The sequence below is a fragment of the Microcebus murinus genome, chromosome 10 (assembly GCF_040939455.1).
Source record: "Microcebus murinus isolate Inina chromosome 10, M.murinus_Inina_mat1.0, whole genome shotgun sequence".
Lineage (NCBI taxonomy): Eukaryota > Metazoa > Chordata > Mammalia > Primates > Cheirogaleidae > Microcebus > Microcebus murinus.
Window position 1 is genome coordinate 14776162 of NC_134113.1, and position 23537 is coordinate 14799698.

The 23537-nt window shown below is 51.3% G+C and overlaps 1 protein-coding gene across 2 annotated transcripts in view; it reads right to left on the reverse strand.

Moving 5' to 3' along the window:
• The window catches only part of ABTB3 (ankyrin repeat and BTB domain containing 3), a 287877-nt gene that overhangs the window by 15451 nt on the left and 248889 nt on the right, over positions 1-23537 (reverse strand). For both annotated transcript variants that reach the window (XM_012772781.2, XM_076007061.1), the window contains 9 exons: positions 22231-22396; positions 19926-20015; positions 17683-17784; positions 15663-15756; positions 15411-15546; positions 14503-14723; positions 12817-12995; positions 6315-6420; positions 1575-1677 (listed from right to left, as the gene is read on the reverse strand). In XM_012772781.2, coding sequence (XP_012628235.1) covers positions 1575-1677; positions 6315-6420; positions 12817-12995; positions 14503-14723; positions 15411-15546; positions 15663-15756; positions 17683-17784; positions 19926-20015; positions 22231-22396 — 1197 coding nt within the window. The remainder of the gene's footprint in view (positions 1-1574; positions 1678-6314; positions 6421-12816; positions 12996-14502; positions 14724-15410; positions 15547-15662; positions 15757-17682; positions 17785-19925; positions 20016-22230; positions 22397-23537) is intronic.

Genomic DNA, 23537 nt, shown 5'->3' on the forward strand with positions numbered 1-23537 from the left:
TACTCTAGCCTGGGCAACAAAGTGAGACTCTGTCTCAAAAAAAAAAAAAAAAAAAAAACTTTACAGTTAAACTCAGTGTTTTGAACTATTACTCTTTTTTTTTTTTTAAAAAAAAATACATTTAGGACCCCTTCTCTGGCAATGATACTGTTACTTACACCGATGATTGGAAAAAGAATGAATGCTGTTTACCTCTCGAGCCTGTCACGTGGCTGCCTCCCTCATAGTGTCTTTTCCTGAACTTCCAGGATGGCTCCTCTGTCCCCCCCCCACCCCCCCCCAGTGCCCATGGAGCTTCCAGCTCCCTCCTCCCTCCTCCACCCAAGCTTTGCTCCATGAGGGCAGGGACTTCGGCAGTTTCTGTCTCTGCTGCAGCCCCGGAGCCTGTCCCAGTAGGGACCTGACACATCAAGGGATTTAATCAATGTTTATTGACAACCTAATAATCTCTCTTCTGGGTGACCTTCTGTCTTGGGTTTTAGATGTACTTTCCTGCCCATCAACTAAAAGCTCCTGGTGGGTAGAGATCCTATTAGTGGAACACAATGATACTCAATGCATTTAGGAACATGCTGTGTCTCTGTTTCTTTTTTTTTTAACTCTTAATTTTGCAATTATAGATTTGCAGAAGAGTTGCAAAGATAGTACAGAGAGTTCCTGTTTACCCCTCACCCAGCTTTCCCTAATGTTCACATCAGACACAGCCTGGAAACTAAGAAATTAACACTGGTACAGTATCGATCTGGTTTGTCTATGCTACAGTGTCATGACCAAGAACTGTGCAAGGGAGAGCATATTTTTCTTATGGTGGCAAAGCAGACATCTGGGGTTTGTATTGGTTTTGGGAGCGGGCACTGGAGATGCCAGGAACCCAACCAGTGCTGGTCACACACATTCCCTTAGCAAATTTCCTGGAAGGGGGTTCCATTCTTGGGTTCCCAGTGTCCTTACCCAACTTGGGCACCTCCTGCTCACCACCTAGCAGACTGCCGCCTCCTCGTTTCGGCATCATTCTCCCCCCTGCCCAGCCTCACGGCTCCCTGTTCAGGTCGTCGGATAACTTGGTTGTAAATTGTCAACCCAATCTCAGTTCAAATTGAAAAGAGGAGAAAGGGCAGTCACAGAGCTAGCAGGGAGGGTGAGCAATTTCTTATTCCTACTGCTATGTGTCTGTTAACTCCACAGGTCGGGAAAAGCAAGGTCAGAACCCGTGTACTTCAGTGGTTTATGCCTAAGTCTGTTCCCTGACATTTGGAGGGTCGACCTCTCAAGGCTGCTGTGGATGGGGTCTCAGGCTGTTCACTGCACAAGGACACCTGGCGGAGGGAGCCAAAATCCAATTCATGCTCTGCTCCCCAAAACCTGCCCTTGGTACAGGCCTTTATCTGGCCAGAGGAAGGGGTGCCTTGTTCTAGGCTGTTTACACCAGTGGCTGCCCTGTACTCTCGACTCCTTGATTTTATGAAGATAATCTGCCAGGCCAGTGAAGACACCACCAAAATTGAACTTTGAAAAACAGTAATAGCAACAGCCATGGTCATACTTCAGCTGCTTTCAAAACTGATGATACATACCTTGGAGAAGCTGTAAATAACAGCACTTTGTGAGCATAAAATGGTCTTCCTTCTACCAGAAAGGTAACATCAGACATTTCTTTATTATTAAGAAAATGAGGATCTAGAACAGGAAAGGGAAAAAGGGTAGCTTTAGTGGAAAAAAGGGTGAAGTTTAGATTTCTCTTGTAGACAGTGCAAATAAGAGCAGACAGGAAAACCACAGTGATAAAACACTCATCGGCGAGACAGCAACCAAACAGGAGACAGGACCCATCAGGGAAACACCCAAGGCACGGAAAGCCAGCTCTTCATAGGAAATCCTGATAGCCTATGTGTGATTAAAAGCAGCGGCATTAAGACTCACCTCTAGCCAGAGGTCAGATGACTGTCAGGGGTGAAAGGTGAACACGTGCCACCTTGTCTCTAAGAACGACAGTCACCCCCACCTCTGCTCCTCTCTCGCGAGGCCCAGGGCCCTCCTGCCCGACGGAAGTGGTTTAGAAGAGCTGCCCCCTGGCCACTGTGTCCCAGGCGATCTGAATCTAAGCCCTTCTCTTGTGGGGTCAGCGGCAAATGAGCCAGTCCCCTGCCCGCGTGGCCTACTTAACAAAGCACTGATAACACTTCCCGAGCACTCACGATGGGCCAGGCACTGTGCAGGCTGGCAGGGACCACGTCACCCCCACTGCACGGGTGACGAAACGGAGGCAGACGGAAGTCGGAGTGACTCGTGCAAGCCAGTGACAGGTAGAGAAGCCAGGATTTGAACTCGGACACTCTGATTCGACAGCCTGCTTTTGTTAACCAGCAGGGTCCTTCTATTTGCCCATTGTTTCAGCCATTTAGAGGCAGAGCTCCAGGAGGTGCCAGTCTGTCCCCAGCTCAGTCAGTGCTTCTGTCTCGCTGGGAATACCCGCCAGCGCCCCCGGCCCTCCTCAGTGTTTCTCGGACCCTCCATTTCCCTCCAGCCCCTCTGACATTCCCCTCGCTCGGGCCACGTCATCTCTGCCTGGGAACCCGCAGGAGCTGCGGCTGGTCTCTCTGCCTCCGTTTCAGGCCCCCGGATCCGATGTCCCACCTCACTGCAGGAGCCATCCTTCCGAAAGCCAGCTCCGATCACACCCTCCCCTCCTCTGCTACGAACCTCCCCACGGCTCCCCAGCACGCCCAGGACAGAGTCCAGACGCCTTCGCAAGGCCGCTGGGATCCGGCTGCACAGGCTTCTCCGGCCTCTCCCTGGTCACAGCCCGTCAAACTGTGTGTGTGCTTCAGCCCACACGTGACGGTGCTCAGTTCCCCCCAGGTGCCACGTGCTTTCTCACCTCTGAGCCTCTGCACATGCTGTTCCTTCTACCTAAAACACTCTTCCGGCCCCTTCCAGACCTGGCTCATCCCTATGTGGTCTTCAAGGCTCAGCGCAAAAAGCCTGCATCAGGAAGCCTAGCCTGAGTGCCCCACCCTCCTCACACTGCTGAATCCTTGTCCGTCCCTTTCTCCTGTGCCTAGTGCGGGGAGGTGGTGGGGTACAGTAAGAGTGGGCGCTCTGAAGCCAGAAGTCTCAGCTCTGTGACGTTGGGCAAGTTATTTATCCTCTCCGTGCCTCACTTTCTTCTTCTGTAAAATGGGAACGGTGACACCTATTATACTTGTATGTCACAGAGCGGTAGCGAGGATTAGATGAATTCATATGTAAAGCACTCAGCTAATGCCTGACACATGAGTCTCCCTCAATAAGCATGACCACTATAGTAGATGCTCAATTAATATTTTTAAAAATATTTTTTTTTGTTATTATGGGCCCATAATAGTTATGTATACTATTTTTTTGAATGAATGAGAGATGCCTTGACTCTTGCTTCAGAATCTTGTTCTAGGAGCCTGCTGAGGACACCAGACCCTTTTTAGCCTAGAGGCCCCTTTGCTGTTGACAGGTCCTTCCCCAGGGTTCAAGGCTGTGCTGAAATGAAACCCCGCTGCTTCCTCTGGCTGGGTTTAGGAGTTCTAAACTGTTGAAGGCAGGAACCAATGCCCTGCATTCCTGGGGGCTGCAGCTCCTCAGCTGCTGGGCTCACCCTGGCTGACTATATCTTGGGTCCCCCGCCTGTCCCCATTTTTCCAAACTTGTTGTCACTTGGACCTGGAATTCGCCTTCCTGGCTGACTCTCCTCACCCAGCCCTCGAAGGTGGGATGGCCTCCTCGGGCCCTGTGCTGCCCCAGACTGGTGGTCCTGGTGGTCTTCTCATATTTCCTCTGTAAGGACATAGTTACCTCACCTCTTCCCATGGGGGAAAAAAAAAAAGGCTTTTGGCTGGCTTTGGTGGCTCACGCCTTTAATCCCAGCACTTTGGGAGGCCGAAGTAGGAAGATCACTTGAGGCCAAGAGTTTGAGACCAGCCTGGGCAACACAGCAAAACCCCATCTCTTAAAAAAAAAATTAAGGAAAAAATTAGCCAGCCATGGTAGTGTGCGCTATAGTCTTAGCTACTCGGGAGGCTGAGGCAGGAGGATCCCTTGAGCCCAGGAGTTTGAGGGTATAGTGAGCTATGATCAAACCACTGTACTCCAGCCTGGGTGATGGAGTGAGACTCTGTCTCCAAGAAAAGGCTTTTACTTTCAAAATATTAAAAAAAGCATAAAAAAGTAAAAATCATGTAGAATGCCACTCTCTTTAAAATTATTTAACCTTCCCCCCAAAAAAACTTATCCTAGCTTGAGATGCTATATTAAAGATACAAAATGTACCTACTCCATATTGTGTTTATTAATAATTACACAGTGCCCCCTTTCTTTCATACTGTGAGCTTTGGGCCTCCCAGATCTGCCTATTTTTCGTGCTAACCCTTGGAATTCTAATGCTTGGCCTGTGCTTCTAACTGTTGGAGAAAGAAACCTCAGCAAATTCAGAAGCAGAAAATGTTCTCTCCTCTCCGGTAGCTACAGGAAAGCAGGTTTTATGCTTTGCCATTGACCCAGCCTTTGCAAACGTTCGCCGTAAGGAGGGTATCTTAGGAGGCACCCGGCAGCAGAGACTGTCGCTGCGTCCTGGGAGTGTAACCCTTGATTTCTAACATCTTGTTAATTTGATTGCTCTTTATAATTTGTTGCCCTGATAATATTTTAATTAACATCGTTTTCTACAGGGCAGAAGGACTTGTGACTCTGGCACGTTCGATTTTTCCCACGTGCACGGACATAGCTTTAGCGACTCGGCTGGTAAAATTTTCCATTTCGGCAAAAAGTTGTGTCTCATTTAAATTAACAAGTTATTCATGGCAGGAACAAAAATACTTTAAAACATTTCCATGCGTTCAGCCTTTTTTTTTTTGTTTTTTTTGTTTTTTTTTTTTTGAGACAGAGTCTCACTTTTTTGTCCAGGCTAGAGTGAGTGCCGTGGCGTCAGCCTAGCTCACAGCAACCTCAAACTCCTGGGCTTGAGTGATCCTTCTGCCTCAGCCTCCCGAGTAGCTGGGACTACAGGCATGCGCCACCATGCCCGGCTAATTTTTTATATATATATCAGTTGGCCAATTAATTTCTTTCTATTTATAGTAGAGACGGGGTCTCGCTCTTGCTCAGGCTGGTTTTGAACTCCTGACCTTGAGCAATCCGCCCGCCTCGGCCTCCCAAGAGCTAGGATTACAGGCGTGAGCCACAGCGCCCGGCCCAGCCTTTTAATTAATTTAGACTGGCTCACTCCTTTTACATTTTGCTAACAGGTGGCATTTTTAGATGCTTCCATTTCTCAAATGTCCCCCAATCTTCTCAGGAAAAGGAAATGGGAAGTAGGAAAGTTCCCCAACCTCTATCAGAAAAGCAATGCTTCATCTTTAATATTTGACAACTCCCCAGGCAGCAAGGAGATAGGCCCTTGCAAAAACCGAAGGCTCAGGTTTCAGAGCAGCCTGGTATTTCTTTGCAATTTTTCTAGATAGATCGACCAGGTTGCCGCAGCCTCGGGATCCTCTGAAGGCACCTGGTGGCTGACGGAATGGTTTCTCCTGGAAAATCTCGGAAGCTGGGACCGCAGAATGATGGGATTACAGCTTTGGGCCGAGCCGGGCTCAAGATCCAGCTCCACCCTGTGCTGAGAGCACAGCCGTCACGTGGGACGGGTCACGGCGCCTGCCACCCGGGGTGCCCGAAGAGCGCTGGAGGTAGGGCAGGTCAACTGTGTGGCCGGAGCCTGCTCAGCACAGGCCTCCGAGAAGGGTAAGCAGTGACTGTCATCCCTCTGCTGGGCTTCCAGAAGAGCGTCCAGCCTCCTCGGCTCAGGTGCGTCTCCCGTGTTTTTACAGGTGTGTGTGTGTGTGGGGGGGGCTTTGTCCCCCATTCTCCTACTTCCCTGTCGAAGGATCCCATTACAGGAACTCTGATGGCCTGTCCCTGTCCCCTGCTCACGGACTCGCAGAGGGGAGAGGTCGGGAAACGAGCTGCCACGTGCAGCGTGGCCTTCTTTGGGGTCTACCTGCGCGTGGCGTGAGCACGGCCGGGATCAGGAGGCCTCAGGCAATGCCCGCCGTCCCGGACTGTGGGAGAAAATCTGCCTCACTGGCAAGCCTCCCGGTCCACATTCCAAGGCATATTCTCCAAACAGTTTTATCACATAATAAAGGGGACATTCTGATCACCATCGGCCCGGTGGTGTGTCTCTATCTCTTGTGTGTCTTTAAACCCCCCCCACCCCTATGTTATGATGTTTGCTTGCCCCCGTCCTCACGTGACAGAGTGACAGCCACGCGGGCCGGGGGACCACTCACCCAAGCGCGAGGTCTGCTTCCGTTTGATCTCCGTGAGCTTGGGGATGGGGTAGGGCCCGTAGCAGTGTGTGAAGATCACGCACAGCTGCTGGCTGATCACCTCGTTCTGCGGAGAAGAAAGAGCAGCTCCAGGGGCTGGGGTGGCCTCAGCCAGGCTGTGCCCTGGGGAAGGTGACCCCCCCCCCAGGTGAGAGGACTGCACGCAGGTACTGCAGGTTCCAGGAAAAATGGCCCGGACGGACGGCACACATTCAGTTTGCCCCCGCGGCCCGGATTTCCTGGCTCTGTCTGTCTGCTGTTTCTAGTGGGTTCCCTGGTAAAGCTTAAGAAATTTGTAATTAAATTCTTCCGTCTTGCCCTAATCAGTTACTATCCACTGGAAAGCAGGTTTGTGTAGCACATAGGATGAAAAATAAGTTTTAACCCCAAACCCACCTTTCTCAATACTTGAAAATTCTGGAAGCAGCCAATTATCCTGAAATTAGCAGCAGGAAGCCCTTTGGGTCCTGTGACCAGCGCTCTCCATTAACAAGACAAATGCTCCTGATTCGGCTTTCTTGTGGATTTGATTCTGGTGCTAAGGCATTTCCGATCCAGAAGTGCTCAGCTGAATCACTTCCCAAAAAAAAAAAAAAAAAACAACCCACTACAGCCACCCTTGGCTGCTCAGGGAAGAAGGAGCCTGGTTCTGATGGACACTTGTCCATCACGTTTTGCCTCTTCCCACTTTGCATCTATTTCCAGGCACTGACTTCCCGCCCCCTGCAGGGTGTGCAGGAGGAGGGAGGACACGACCCAGGCAGGTTGTTGCTTGGAAATAGGGGCTCAAAAGGGGGGGGGAGGCAGATGGAAAAATATTTGCAATATATCAAGTAAGAAAAGTAGGTCACACAGCACATTTTGTACCATGTCTTTTTGGAAATAAAACCCTACAAGTATATTTGGGTTGACAGATACGTCTAGAAAAAGGTCTAGAAGAATCACTACCTTTGGGCGAGATTATGATGTGTTCCCTTTTTCTTTTTATTTATACTTTCTATAACAAACAAGCAGTGCTTTTGTAATAAAAACAGTAAGTACCATTTTGGATTTTAAGAGATGGGTCTGGGGTCACTAGTGGTGTCAGTGATTCGAGCTATGCTCAAATCTGCCAGCTCGGCGTAGGAAAAGAAAACCGAAACCCTTCCATGACATTGGACAGATCGCAGACGGCACAGCGTCACCTCAGATGTGGTTCCCATAGGCACGGTTGCATTGAAAGGACAAGGGGACTCTACTTTCAAAGATGATGCCTTATAATCCAAGGGTGTCCAGTGCTCCTCTCATTTAACACTCATAAAAGTGACCGCCTGCCTCACGGCTTAATGCGGCAGTTCTCAAAGTGTGGTCCCTGGACCAGCCACATGAGCATTACCTGGAGCTTGTTAGGGATGCAAATCCTCAGGTCTCACCCCACACCTTCAGACTCAGAAGCTCTGGGCATGGGGCCCAGGATTCTGTATATGAATACACTTAATTGCTACAGATCTGGGGAAAATCCTGACAGTGGGATACAGATGACCCGGTTGGGGAAATCGTCAGGCCAGACGATTTCCAAGGTTCCTTCCAGGGCAGACTCCAAGGCTGCCTATAACTGCACCAGACTTGGGATGGTCTTCCCACCAAAGCAAGGCTCCCTGGCCTCACACCAATGTCTGCTTTTGCCATTAAAGGGGACGAAGCTGTCATTCCACAGTGACACATGCACCGCAGGCAAAACTCGGAAAGGGAGCAGGGGGACAGGGAGACTTCCTTGCCATTATATCTATAGGATGTAATTCTGAAATTTAAATGGCATTCTTGACAAAGTTAGAGAAATGGGGACTAGGAGGGGCTAAAGAGGGGTTGGAGGCAGGGGGGAAGTAGGTGTGGCTATCAAAGGGATGAAGGATCCTTGTAGTGATGGGAATTTTCCACATATTGACTATGACGTCAATATATTGGTTGTGATGTTTTAATGTAGTTTTGCAAGATATTGCCATTGGGGGAAATTGAGATACCCCTGTGTGAAGGGTACAGAGGTTCTCTCCATGCTATTTCTCACAATTGCATGAATCTACAATTGTCTCAAAATAAGTTTTAAAACTCCCCGAAATGTAAAAACCATAAAAAAAGAAAAAAAACGTAGCCCCTACCTCACCCCTGTCTAAAACCAATGGTGTCTATGCATTGTGCATGGAGGAAAATCCAAGCTTTCCTTGGCCCTATGCAGTCTGACTTTTATGTCCTACACTTTTCCCTTTGTCCCAACACATGAAGCACATTCCTACTAAGAGCCCTAGCACCGTGGTCCCCTCGCTTGAGATGCTTTTGCCCCAGATCACTGCATGGCTGGAAGCGTTTCCTTACTTAGGTGGTCGTTCAAATGCCACCTTCCCAAGGAGACCTTCCTGCCATTTGTCTGAGTTAGACCTCACCTGCCCTACCCCTAGACATGGCATCACTGTCCAATTTGATTTTTTAAAATATTGTTATTTATCGTGCTCTGTTTTGTTGATCTATTTCCCTGCTTACCCTCCGCGAGCTCCACAAGGATAAAGAGTCTGCCCCGTCACCACGGCAGCGCCTGCAGCAGAGCCTGACTATCACGCACCTGCCTATCATGCATGAATAAGCGCCCAGAGGAATTATTGTATAAAAGTGGGCCAGGAGCTCTCTTTAAACAGATGTATTTTTTTTTTTTAAATGACTGTATTGTTCTGCTCCTGGGGAAGTCTAGAGAAAATGAATTCATGTGAAGTTAAAATTTAGAAGAGGGAGGAAAAAAGCAGCTCTGCAACCAGAGGTCAAGCACGGTGTGAAGGAATGGGCACAGTCAGGATGGGAGGAGGTGTACGGGACAGCTGCATTTCTAGGAGCTGACCATAAACTGAGTTTATTCACGGGAATCTTATTCAATACTCTGATAAAACCAGATATGTGTTCAGATAGAACAGCACACGTGATCTGAACTGGAGTCCTTGAGTGAAGGGACAAGGACCAATGCTGGCAGCTGTGTCAGGTATGGCTACTACAGTCCTCCGACAGGATGCTGTCTTCTCAACTCTGAATTTCTCTGCCATCATCTGCCTCCAGTTTTTCTTCTGACCACAGGAATGTCACCCATCCCTGGGGAATGCCTGACTCCACACCGCTGTCTTGGGAAACCGAGTGCCTCTTTTTGCCCCTGTGGCCAGTGCATGCGACGTGTAATGCCACATTTCACCTGTAGGGGCTGCCATCGAACCCCTGCACAAGGGAAACACCCCCTCACTCCCTACTCTTGATGAGCATCCTTCCTGACTGCCCCTTCCAGACAAGGAGCTGCCCCGCCCCAACTCTGGCTCCTCCCACCCCGGTGATCAGGACAGCTGCCAGGGAGCTGACTCCAGGCCACGTCTCCTGGCAGAGGCCCCTCCCTCCCTCCCCAGCCCCAGCTGTTGCTGTCAGAGCTGCTAGTGACCTTCCCTGACACCACCACACTGAGCTTGCCCTACTCTCTCCCTGCCAGACACCGGGGTCTCCCCAGACACATCTGGCCCAACAAACACTAGCGCCCTAGGGGCTCCGAGGCCCAGGAGAGTGTCAGGTGGCCTTTCGGGCTCTGTTATGACAATCCGTGGCACCCCATGAGTGAAGCAGGCATTGGTGGGCTGACCTGGGCACCTGAGCATTGTTCTAGAGTCACCTCTGTGGGAAAACTTTGGTCTGATTTTCAAAGGACTAACTGATGAAGGCATCACCCATTCGTGAGCTGAGGCTGGTCTGCACGTGCTAACCTATAGATTCTTATCATCATGGGGCCAGCTTCTGAGAAGCTACCCGAATAAGCCACAGCTCCAGGCAAAACGAAGTACAGTGTGAGAAGTCAGGTGAGTGGCGGCCCCTTGGGGGACAGTGGTGCGCTGGGGTGCTAGTCATGTTCTGTTTCTTGGTCTGGGCGTGACTGCACAGTACATTTCCCTTGTGAAAATCCATCAGGCCCAACAGCGATGATCCGGGCACTGTTCTGTGTGTACATCATGATTCAAAGTCAAGTTTATTTTAAGAAGCCACAGATCAGGTTTACTTAATACACAGGATACCTCAGTTAATTCCCCACTACAGCCTGAAGAAAAGTTAAAAACAAAAACCAAGCAAACAAAAATCCTCCTACCCCCAAATGACAGAATACCAGACCCTGGGAACAGATCTAACAATGCTTTTCCCTATGATGGTTCTTAGGTAATTTCAGCTGAAAGCCTTTTTATTCATTTATTTATTCTTAAGTTGCCAGGAGAGAGTTTGGTTTTGAAATGCTTCCAGCTGGTTTTGCACTTTGTGGACTCGATGAGGCTTGTTACCATAGGCCTGGTGCACCTGCTCCCAGCCGGGGCCTCGTGGGTCTTGACCTCAAGCACGAATCCACCCTGCAGGGGGCCCGGAGACGCCCAGCTGCGGATGGGCACTAATGAGGACACCTCATGGGACTTGCCTCGGACCCGAGGCCAGGTGCTCTGACAGCGATGGGCTGTGCTGCTGCTTCCTTACTGAAGGGCCAGCCCTGCTGTCTGGAGAAGGCAGCTCCCCGTCCCCTCTTTGCTCCCTGTCCCCTGGCTGTCCAGCAGCCCAGGCTGGCAGGGAAACCCACACTGCCCTTTGGTTCAGACAGCAATTTCCACAGAGTTCCACAGAGGCTGTTTTGGGGCAAAGCGGCAAGAGGGGCTGGCGCTGGGGCCCTCCTGCCTGGGTTCACTTCCAGCCCTGCCATTTACCAGCTGTGTGACCTTGGGCGTGTTGGTCACCCTCGCTGTGCCTCAGTTTCCTCATCTATTAAATAGGGATAAAATTAGTACCTCGTTCAAAAGTTGCTTATGAAGATTAAAGGAGTGAATCCTTATGCTTAGATTAGTGCCTGGTATGTAGTGAAATATAACATATATATATATTTTTTAGTTTAAAAAAAATCCTCATTTATGTTTTGAGATAGTTCATTATAGAAGGGTTCTGAAGTCAAATGGGTTTGGGAAACACGCCATTGCCTTTGTGAATGAGGGCATTCAAGGCTCTGCAGTAGCGAAATTGACATAAGCGACGTTGTTCCAAGCAGAGGAGTTGACATCTGGCCTGTTCACGGACCAGTATTCACAGCCGGCTGGTGCCCGGGCTGCACTGGAGTGTTAAATATTTCGATATCATCCCTGCTGCGGGGGTGGGGGTATACAGAACACCTTTGGGAAATGCTGGAGGTGCCACCTCCCCTGGTGAGGCCATCTTCGTGGTATAGACACTTACGAAAGCATTTACTACGGTATGTGTCAGGGACGATTCAAAGGGCATTAGGGTATTGACGCATTTTATCCTCACAACCACCATAAAAGGTTAGTACAATCATTATCCCCATTTTCAGACAGGGCAGTTGAGGCAGAGGGAAGTTAAGAAGCTTGGCTAAGGCCATGAGGCCACTAAGTGGCAGACCCAGGATTTGAACCCCTGCAGCCCGGCTCGAGTCCATGTTCTCAACCACTGCGCACTGCTGGCCCCTGGACCCTGCTGAGAGGCTGCTGGGGTATGTGACGCTTTTATGGCACAAACGCCTCCGAGCCTCTCGGGCAGACTGGTCCTCCCTGGTGTCTCTCGTGGTCACAGTGCTGGGGCATTTGCCACAGCCTCCCCTGGCCTCTGGCTGTCAACCCCGATGGCTGGGGGGACTCTGAGCACCCACGGGAGCACCACGGCTGCCCGTTCTCTACGTGCTCCACCAACACACACGACGAGGCCGCATGGCCCACCGGCAGGGACCGGAGTGTCTATATGGTGTTGCCTGCCAAGCAAATGACCCCAAAGGGATTTTAAGGGTTAATCTCATAACAGTCCCCGGGCTGGACTGATGTCTTGAAGGGCTTTCAGCATTTCCGTGTTGCTGGGAATGCAGGTGCCAGCAGGGGTGAATCCCAAGGAGTCAGAGCTGGGCTCATTCGACCCTCTCTACCTGAAAGGCCTTCTCCCAGGCAGGGTCTGCACTCTGTTTTTGCAGAAAGCTGCGCCCATTTCCCCCTTCCTGCTTGATTCCTGTCATCCACCCAGGCCTGGTCTAGTCCCAGCACCACAGGGAAGCTCACCCTCCCCTTCCTCCCTTCCAAACTCTCACCCCTCTCCTAGCCTGCACCTCCCAATTTAACACCGTTGTATAAACTGCCTCACATGCTGTCGGGACGCACATGCTGGTATCATCTCCCCAGCTGCAGTGCAAGCTCCTTGAGTTAGAAGATATCTAATATGCACATGTGCCCAAGTACCTTGGGACATGCAGATACTCAGCAAAACAGCTGCCCCACAAACGATTGCACAAGCAGTGCCAGCCAGCTGGGGCACACTCGCCACCAATGGCTATGACCACAGTGATCCCACCCGAAGTGCAGTATCAGGCTAAGGGACTGTTTAGATCTGTGAACCTCTGGCCTGTTCCCTGCCAACAACCACGACAGCCTCAGGCCCCTCGTACCTTGCTCGCCTTCAAGATCTCAAACATCAGGGGCAGGCCTTGGGTGATGAGCTCCTCCGTGTACTCCTCCTCCTGGATGGTCTTGAACTCCTTTAACAAGCACTGGATGAGAGGCCTGCGGTGCTGCTGGAAGGCGATCCGCAAGGACTCCAGCCACGTGTGCAGGGTCCACGGGACACCTGGAAACGGGAGAGGAACAGGGGAGGTGGAAGGGGAGGCGGGGAGAAGGGAAGGCAGAAAACAACCACAGGAGGCGGCGTGTTTTTATCTGGAAGTTGGCCTGTCCCCAGGACATTTCCAAGTTACGAGACCACGGAACTGACTGTCCATGAATGGAGCTGGTGTTGGATTTCTCCCAAAGACTTGCAGAAGTTGATATTAAAGGTCTTAATTCCATTCCCTTCACTATGGGTGTCCACCTCCGCATGCTACTCATATTATTGGGAGCTGCCTTCTACATACAATCACCGCGTAGCACACTGGGATTATCACGCACACCGCTTATGCACATCACACGCCTCTGGGTTCTGAGTTCATGGCCTCCATCCTACTTACTCTGCTTGTGGGGAGGGAAGCTCGGGGAGGGGAGGAGTCTTGCCCAGGATTAAAGAGCGGATGTGGCCGGGGATCTGGGACATGCCCAGGCCCAGAGGAGAGCTTAGCCCTGGCGAAAGCCCTGGTGGACGTCCCCATGTACAGCTCTGGCCGAGCTGGGTATTTACTCGTGAGGAAGAAGACAGGGGGGCTGTGCCCGCTGCTCCCTGCGCAGAACAGCGCTCGCATCTGCAGGTACTTCAGCCGGCCCTCCCGCTCCAGGAGAAGCCTCCCAGCAGCTGATTGCTGCCATTGGCTTCGGCTCCCGTGGGGAGGCACAAAGGGGATGTGTCTCACCACTGTTTATAACAGGGAGACCACGCGGAGCCTCAAGCTTCATAATCATGCAAAATAGGCTCTCACCGCAGTGGCATGCACGTCCCACCTACCAAACAGCCACCCCTGAGAGGCTTGTTTCTAGAACAGTGTCACAGGGGCCTCTCTCCTCGGCCCCCGGCCAGCCTCGATCCGCCACACCCTTGTGTTTAGGTCCTGCTGCTCTCGTGCCGGGGACCAAGCCACCACACTGGGGAGAGCTAGGCTAGCCTCGTCCCGGACGCTCATAGGAGGTGGCTCTGGGCTACCCCACTCGAGGAAGAGCCAGTCCTAACTTTCCTGAGCGTGGCTTTGTGTCCTGAAGCTGGACGGGTGGGTCCCTGAGAAGGAAGAGCGCCTGGCCCTGAAGGCTGCGCCGCCGCTGTGTCCTGGAGCCGCAGCGACCCCCACGCTGGGAACCACCTGGGGTGATTGTTAAATATAAAGATTTCCAGCCTTAATCCATCCAGACCCTCGACGCAGAGCCTCTGGGTGTAGGGCCTGGCAATCTGTATCCAGACAAGCTCCCCAGGTGATCTGAATGCCTGCCTCAGGGTCCAGAGTTTGGGGATCGTGGAAAGATGACACGAGTGCGGGTCTTTGGGGCGGTTGGGATGCTGCTACCTAGGGGGACAGTGTGGGCGTCTTGGCCTGGAAGTGTTCCAACCAGTGAAGGAGAAGCTCCCTGGTCCCCGCGTGTGCGTGTGCGTGTGCGCGTGTGCGTGCACCTGGAGCTGGCAGCAGCGCCGTGCCTGCGTGCAGGGCGCCCGCACTGACCTATGCTCCTGATATCAATTGTGACATCCACGTAGCCGTGCTCGGCACTGTGATACATGGCCTCCCTCAGGGCCCTCAGTTTGGCCTTGCTGTTGCGGCTGGCGCACAGGGGGGGCGGGGCTGTCTCCGCCAGGTCAGTCCCCTCGGCCAGAATCTCCTCCAGGGACAGGATATCACTCTTCTCCTTCTCTGGCTGGGCGAGCAGTTTGCGGAACACATTCCTGTCAATCATAAACCCAGAGAGGAAGACACTCAGAGATGGAAGTGGCTTTGCCGGGGCGGGGCGGGGCGGGGGACGTGGGGTGGCCACTCACTCGGGACGAGGGGAGGGCAGGAACAACAGGTGGGGGCTTCAGGGACCTGGCCGTGGGGGTCTTTTGGGGATGGAGATGGTGGGGCATGATGGCAACTTGGAGCTGAGTGATTTCCTCAAATGTACAGAAGGCTCTAGAACTCTGCCCTTTTAACCGTTAGCCTGCACTTCCTCCATGGAGAATTTGCTTTACTGGAGGTTATGGGTGATAAAATCTGATGTGGGTAAGTCCTGAAGGAAACTTAGAAGGGAAGTAGCCAAACATGAGCGGTTTTATTATTTTTACAGTGGATTCCTCTGAGTTCGTGACAGCTGATGTGATGGACTCTGACCGAAACTGGCAAAGGGCGACGGCTCTGTGAGATCGGGCTGGCTGAGAATGGGCAAAACGAGCCGGTCTGAGCGGACGTGACTGCAGGGAGTTGGCCCTTAGGTGGCAGTTCAGGTGGCTCTGGCCAGGCCTGGGGCCGGGACCACCTCGCACTGCCTCTGGGCCCCACATCCAGAGATGCAACGGGTCTGGGGTAGGCCTGGGAATCTGAATTTTTAACAAGCACCACTCGGGACCTCGTGGCTTTGGCCCATCCTAGCCTACCTGTGTCCGTGGGCTGCGGCCTGGCTGAAAGAGTTCATATCACCCTGGGGGGTTGTAGAAATTCCGTTCCTGTACATGGTTCCTATCAGGGGATCCGCACCACGCTCCAACAGCAAACTAACCAGCTCAAAATTTCCTGCAAGCCCAGAGAAGGGGGTTTTATAAGAGAATAAAGCAAAAATATAGTCATAGGCACTTCGAGGGCCAGGGCGGTGGAGTCCCTCGGCCGGGATGAGAACCCACGGCGCTTACCTACGGCGGCCGCGAGCTGGAGCGGCGTTTCTGAGTAGTTCTCCTCGCCGTGCTCCACGGAGCCTTCGACCTTGGCCCCGGCGTCCAGGAGGAGCTGCAGGGGAAGAGCGGCCATTGAGACGTTCGGGGGACGGGCACCGTCCTCAGGCGCCAGCCAAGACTGGTGGGACCAGGGAGAGGCCGGCGCCGCCTCCCTCCCTCCGGGTCCGAGTGCACAGGGCTGGAGGGCAACTGCACCTCAGAAGATGAACTGAGGGCTTCTCGTATTTTCTAGAACCCAGACTACTCAGAGTGTGGTCCATGCACAGCAGCATCAGCATCACCCGGGAGTTTGTTGGAAATGCTGACTCTCGAGCCCCACCCAGACCTACCGAACGCGAGTCTGCATTCTAACAAGATCTCCAGGGCATTTGCACGTGCATTAAAGTTTCCAGAAGCACCTAGCTAGAAGTCCTTGGCACCAGAAAGCTGGAAGACTCCCCTGGTGGGCCGGCTGCACAAAGCCGCCGAGGGCATCCGTGCGGTCTCTTAGAACCCCAGGCTCTCAAGAGACCTGAAGGACTTTGGGGCCTCCTGGGCCAACCAGGACAACAGTTCCTGCTAGAACACCTGGGTGGCTCTGGGGACAGTTTAGTCAATGCTAGGTTTTCTGGCCAGCAGGATCAGTTAATGGAGAGTGGCGGAGTGAGCTTCCAGAAGTGTGCTTCATATGACTTTATTCTATACATTCCCTAAGATATCTAGGCTTTTTAAAGAGGCAGAGGTTCTGTCCATGCTGGGTCTTGCTCACACTGAATGTGCTGTAGGCACCAGGGACATAAAATAGGAAGAAAAAAATCTGCCATCTTTACTACCTACCTAAGGCTGCCTGCGGGCACAGCCTGCTGGGAGCTGCCGACTGGCATTCGGCCGCTGTGTGGCTGTGCCCGGCTGCCCGCTGTTCCCAGTCCTGAATTAAAGGCCAGCGAGGCCCTTGCGTGTTGAGAATGACATCTGTGTCCGCCAGACCACCATCCACCCCTTCTTTCTTAGATTCCTCTACAAGGAGTGGGCTGGGCATGCTATTCTATAGGCAGAAGCCAGCTCTCAGTGTGACTCGTCACCTTTTCAGTCTCCTGAAACATGACTTGGGGTTTTGTCCTCAAAATTCTCATGACCCGAGAAACAACAAAGGATTCCTGTGAAATTCCAACATTGCTGAGCTGTCCCTGCAATCTTATTCCCTGCTCTGCATGCAATTAAGAGGTGTGGACCACACAAAAGGAGGCAAGTTCCTGATGCACCCACAGCCCAGCACCCACTACGGCGGGGCCAGGTGTGGTCAAGAACCTGGATGCTGGTCTCTCTTTTCTGATGGAGTAAAGATCAAGATTAAGATCTGGAATGTACTAGATGGCTGTTCACTGAACACCAACTCTACAACAGCCAGAAAAAGTGCAAGCGATACACATTCTGTACACCCACAGGACCTCAAATGAGGACGTGTGACCATACTTAGAGCTGTTTTAGAAGACACATGGTTAAGGGTCTACTCTCGACCTCTTGGATCTGATTCTTAAGAAGAGGGATCCAAGCAAACATCTTTCGGGAACCCTCCCCTTGGTGACTTGGATCCTTCCTCCCACTGGCTGCATTCCTCACAAATACCAGGTTACACCTTTAGTGGAGGTTCCAAGGTGTCAACACCAGCCAAGTCTTACGTTCATGTTACAAGCAAAATGAACAAATCCACCAGAACAGCTGAAGCCCCACCCCAGAGCAACCAGGAAGAACTTTGTAGGTTTGCCACTGTGTGTATGAGGCTGAATGTGGGTACGTGGTAATTTCATATTGGTTAAAGCTGGGCCACGTAGATTATTACATATAATATTTTTATTCATATGATACGAATAGGCTACATTTAATTGCAGTTAACCAATATGAATCTCTTAGGGAATATGCATGCTGGGAGAGGTATAGATTTTCATCATGGAAGAGGTAAAATTAAAGGTCAGATGTGGATAGGGAAATACGTTAATACCTGAACTACAGGAATATGTCCATGCAACACAGCAAAAGTCAGAGCCGTCCAATGGCGGGTCTCAGGGTGGACGGATGGATATTTATGAGGAGTACTGACAACCTATAAACAAATTGAGGTTATTTTCAAAACGTGACCTTCACAATTCTTAGGCTAGCAAATCTGACCTATCTGTGGCTGGGCGCAAGGGCTCTAGATGTACAAAGACATTCTGGAAGATGCCTTGAGAAATGCTGGCGATACATGGTAGGGATTTTCCCTTGCTGGATGCCCCAGACAGCTCTCACCAGAACTCGGCGTCTACCCTGCTAGTGTCTGTAAGAACAGAGACTGAAGCAGTCCTCCAAAAACCATCAGAACACCATGTTATGTGTTGGAGATTTTACCCACTGGAGCAGTGAGAACCTTTCTCGGGGACTTCTTGTCCTCTGTGCATGACAAGGACTCCTTTGCTTCTCCTTTGAAAGGAATTAATGGATGACTTCTGATGGCCTCCAAGGTGCCTTGGGGGCTGTAATGGTTACAACCAGCCAGCTCCCCTGCCTGTCTCTTTCCTCTCTCTGCTTAAGGGAAGGGGTGGTGGTTCTGAGAGCTACAGGATGTCAGAGAGTGTGAGATGCCACTGCCACCCGCTTTTTAAGAGAGATTCTCAGTGGTGGCGAACCCCAGGCCAGGGGCAGGCTGCTTGGGGCTTTGAAGCCAGGGGAGCCCATCACTCCTCTGATAGAGGAACTTCACCGTCTGCTCACAGCTCACCCACACTGTTCTCATTTCACTCTTCTGCCGACCTCCCGGTTGACAAGAACCCTCGAGATACCGACACATGGGCATGAAGCTCTCCCCGGACACAGCACGAGTGAGCAGTCTAAGGCTGGTCTTTCAGGATGGGGGCCTCAAAGCACCCAGGCCAAGAGAGAGGAGGCAGGGCAGCCGAAGGCCGGGGTCTTGCAAGATCAGCACTCCCGGTGGCTTTTCTCCCAAACATTCCTGGGGCCACGTAACCTGGATGCTTGCTTCACTCAGCGCAGTTCAGCTCACTAAGCACCCGCCGGAGCGAGGCCCTGAGCTGAGATCAGGGATGGGCTAGAGAGAAGGACCAGAGAACCCCAGGACCCTACCCTGGGGAGCCCTTGCAGGGGTCTGCGTGGCACTTAGAGATTCACATAAAGGCGAAAAGTCCCCACATGTTTGAAAGTTGTAAGATCCAAAATGCTTCTGGATCCAAAACTATGTCTATTGTCTGATTTCCTCAGATGACTATAAAACTCATTAAATAAAAAAAAAAAAAAAACCACACACACAGAGTACAAAAATGGGCATCTAATTTTCAACTAAAAAGGTTTCTCAGGGTTGCTGAGTTACGACTGCAGCATGCCAATCTTTCTGCTGCAGGCTGCAGTGTCTGGCTGCCGGGGAGAACGGGACTTCAAATAACACAGAACAGGGTAAAAAAAAGTGGGATTTCACCTATTACAAGACTTGGGGCATGAGCGGAGGGGCTGAGATGAGCTGAGCCCCAAACCCACGCTGGGGACTCTCCTTATTCTCTCCAACAGCTGTCTGAGGTGGGTGTGATTATTCTCTCATTTCATAGGTGGGGACAGGAAGCTTCAACCACTTGCCCGAGCACAAAAGCAAGTCACTATGGCAGCGATGGTTTCAGAACTCTGAACCTCAGTCTCTCAAACTCTAAAGCCGCTGCAGGGGCGGGGCGGGAGGGGGAGGAGGGGTCTGGGCTGGGGGTGAGCTTTCCACTACACCACACTGCCTTGGGGAAGCTCTGAGATTAGCTTTAAGACCTGTCACCTCAGCCAACAAGGTGAGCCTGTCAGGATTTGGTGGGGGGAGGTGGAGGATCAGCGGAGGGAAACCTCAGCTCAGGGGACTGGGCCAGCATTTCCTCTGCTTTGTGTGGGGCAGAGGGAAAGCGCTGCTGGCTCAGGGGGGCTCTTTCTGCCCCCCATGCCAGGAGGACTCAGAGACTCGGGGCTGACGCAAGGGAAAGCTGGTGCTCCTTGCAGCTGTGTTGGTTGTGTTTGAACAAAACATACGTGCAAGCGGTTCCTTGGGGTCTGGCTGGGCTGGGGCCTGGGGTGGACAGAATCTCTCAGGTGGTCTCACCAGGGCCACAGCAACTGAAAGGGCGGAGGAATGATGTGCTTGTTGAACTGAGGTCCCTGGGGTGGCTCTGGGGAGAAAAAGCCCCCCTCCTGCTCGCCCTCTGCAGGCCTGTGCACCCTCACCTCCACATTCAGGTCAGCTCCGGCATCCAGCAGCATCTGAACCATCGCCTCATCCCCGCGGACACAGGCGTACATCAGGGGGGTCATGCCCTGAGGTGAGTTAGAAACCAGAGAACGGAGAACGTTTACAACGATAACAGACGGCAGCTCTCGCTTGAGTTAGGGGGCTGGGCGTGTGCGCTCAAAATCCAGCGTGCCAAACATACACGCGCAGCCCTGTGACTCGGAAGGCCACACCCTCCACAGCTGGGAAACCAGAACAGTGGCGAGAAGGGAGCTTCCATCACCTTTCCAGCATTTATCTTGGCCTAAATCAGAGAATTTTCATTTGTTTGTCTGTCTTAGGGTACAACAGACCTAAGAGTGTTTGCTAAAGCAAGCGGTTGATTTTAACTTATGGCCCTGAGGAACTTGCTAGACTGATTCTGCAATATCAGCCCTAAGCTGTCTCATTGGTAAACACTGTTTCTTTGACATTTTCTCTTTCACAATATAACAAGTGTCATCTTTGCTCTATATAAGCTGCTGGTCAGCGTCAAGGGAAATTGGATGCCTCTGAGCATGTGGCATCGCCCGTCCCTGACATCTGGTTTGACATTATCATTTACTAGGAAAAGGCAAGCGAATGAGAAATGGCCTCAGGAATGCCGTAGCTGCCCACCACGCCTGCTTATTACAAACAAAGCACCCAGCCAACAGGAGGAATGCATGGATGTTCAATAAACAGTGTTGTGAAGGTGGTTATTTGGGAAAACATCCAGGTTAGAGCCTTATCTCACGCCATACACCAAAATCATTTCTAGTTGGATTAGAGATATATAGGAAAATTAAAACCATGAAATATATCTAGCTGGTCTCTGGATTTGCTTCTAGGCATAGATTTAACAGATGAAATCACAGAGGAGAATCATTACAGCATCGAGGATAGATAATTGAAAACATTATAAACAAAATTAAAAGGTAAACAATAAATTGAGACGCGTTTGTCACATTATAACAAAAAATTATGTGCCTAATATATAAAGAGTTTTCCTAAATAAAGAAAAAAATGAGTAAAGTTACAATGAAAAATAGGCAGAAGATATGCGGAAGATTAATAGGGAACACACATATATATAGCTGGAGGGTGTGTAAAAGGAAACAAAGGTTGTGGGAAAGTAATTTAAGATTGAGAACCTTAAGAAAGGCTGATCCATTTGAGCCACTGTTTCCATTTAACCATTTTTCCCTAATGAAATAATCAGACATTTGAACAGGGACTTGTATATTTAGTCCATTATTAATAAAAGTAATTAGAAACAACTAAATCTCTAACAATAAAGCTATGGTTAATGAATAAACAATGTGACCATTTTATGTAGCCATTAAAAGCGATTTTTAAAAAAATAAGGCAGGGTGCAGAGATTCGTGCCTATAATCCTAGCTACTTGGAAGGCTGAAGCCAGAGGACTGCTTGAGCCCAGGAGTTCAAGGCCAGCCTGGACAACATAATGAGACCCTATCTCTTAAAAAAAAAAAGTAACAATATTATAAACCAGCACTATTAATGCAAGATATGGACAAAGCAAGATATAATAAATCCCTGAGCTTTTAAAAATAATGTAAATGTGTGTGTGTGTTTTAGGGCTCCTTGGTGTTGCTCAAGAAAATTATTAGCTGTAATTAAATGGTCCCTGCTGTCCCCTCTCTGGAACTTGCTGCATGAGCTGCCCATGGGGGAAGCAGCCCCATCTGTCCTTTGTGACGTTCCACATGGGACTCACTTTTAAAGCTGTGGCTTGTGTTCTGTGTCTCTTCACCAACACAAGACATCTTGATTGCCGGACACAAGCATCTCACTGTATCTCGGTTTCAGGAGTCTGGGGGCATGGCTGCCCATCTCTGGGTTGCCTCCCAGGGTCCCCAGAATGACTTCTGTGCACCTTGAACACACCCCCCAGTGTGGTGGAGTCTGCCCGGACGCCTCCTGTGCACAGGCAGGGAACTAATTTTAACCACGCTGGGAGGAGGGCGTGAGGGACATATACTAAATATAAACGATGGTTCCATGGGTGATGGCATTATTTCCTTTCTGGAATAGGTCTATTTTTCCTCTCTTTTTCATTTCAGCTGCAACGATCATGTGCTACTTCTATAAAGACGAACGGGGGAGTATTTTTATATTTTAAAAACTTCAGCATCAAAAGGCAAGCAACCCGAGCGGCCAGCAGGGGGCGCGTGTGCCCAGCGCCTGCCGGGATCACCGGCCGTCTGGCCAGCGGGTGGTGCACAAGCCGGCGCCTGCTCAGACCCTCCGACCCGGTACCTGTTCGCTCATGGTGTTGATGCCGTCGGGCCCCAGCAGAGACACCGCCTGCTTCACCAGGTCGGTCCGCCCGCAGTTCAGCATCCGGAAGCCCAGGTCCTGCTTGAACTTGGCTTCGATGGCCACTGCGTCCAGCTTGCGAGAGGCGCAGAAGCAGTCGTCGGCCCTAAGGAAGGGAGAGACCGTCATGTGGGTGCAGCCGCCTCCCCAGAGACGGGTCCCCGGGGGCCGCAGGAGCAAACTCCTTAGGAAGGCCGCGGGGCCTTGCACCTGCTGTTCCTGGGCTCCAATTAAAACGCTTGCCTCCTGGTGTCTCTCCATGCTTTGTCCTTTATAACTGCTGCCAATCAGTCGTCTCCTCCGTGCTCCCAGAGCGTACTGGGCTGAGCATCTTAAAGGCTAATATTTACTGGATGTTTACTGTGGGCGAGGCTCTCTGCTAAACTCTTTCTGTGAATCCCCACACAACCCCAAACCCAGGGAAACAGACCCAGATCAGGGACTTGCCCAAGGCCACCCAGCCTGAAAGCAGTGGAGCTGGGGTCTGGCCAAGGCAGTCTGTGTGGACAGCGGGCCTGCCTATCTACTGTGTCGCTCTGTCCCGCAGTCTCAGCACCCGCTGCCTGCCTGTCTACTTGCCTGACTGCCCACTCTAAGCTGGGGACTTCTGAGGGCAAGACCCACGTCTGGCGGCTCTCCCCTTCCCAGGGCCAGACAGCGCACAGCGCGTGCAGGTGTGAATGAATGCACAGTGGGTGGATTCTCCACGCTGAAAACAGAAGCAAGACAGAGAACCGGTGAGATGAAACGACAGTGTAAATGGCAAGGTGTGCTGAACGCTGTCGCCCGGCCAGCCAGGTACACAGAAAAAGAGGTTAGGGGAAGAATGAAGAGAAGTGGCAGAATTGAGAAAGGGATACAAACTCTGCTTGTAAAGGACGTTACTTCCTTCTCACGATCAATTAATTATTAAATCAAAGCATTAAGCATTTATGGAGCACCTGTTGGCACCAAGCTCTGCTCTAGGTGCTGAAAACATAAAGGTAAACATGTCACCGTCCTTGCCCTGGGAGAGCCTTCCTGGGAGGTAAGAGACGCAGGCGCGGGTAGTTGTAACTCAGCGTGGCAAATGCACGGATGGAGGGACCAGAGACGTGCACTCTTACAGAGCACAGGCGCTGCGGCAGTACAAGAAAGCTGCACCAACAGAGCCCAGGGCATGCGGCAAGGCCTCCTGGGGAAGGTGACAGCACGGCTGAGCCGTCTTAAATCAGGAAATGGGAGGAAAGAAGGCAGGGCCAGGATGA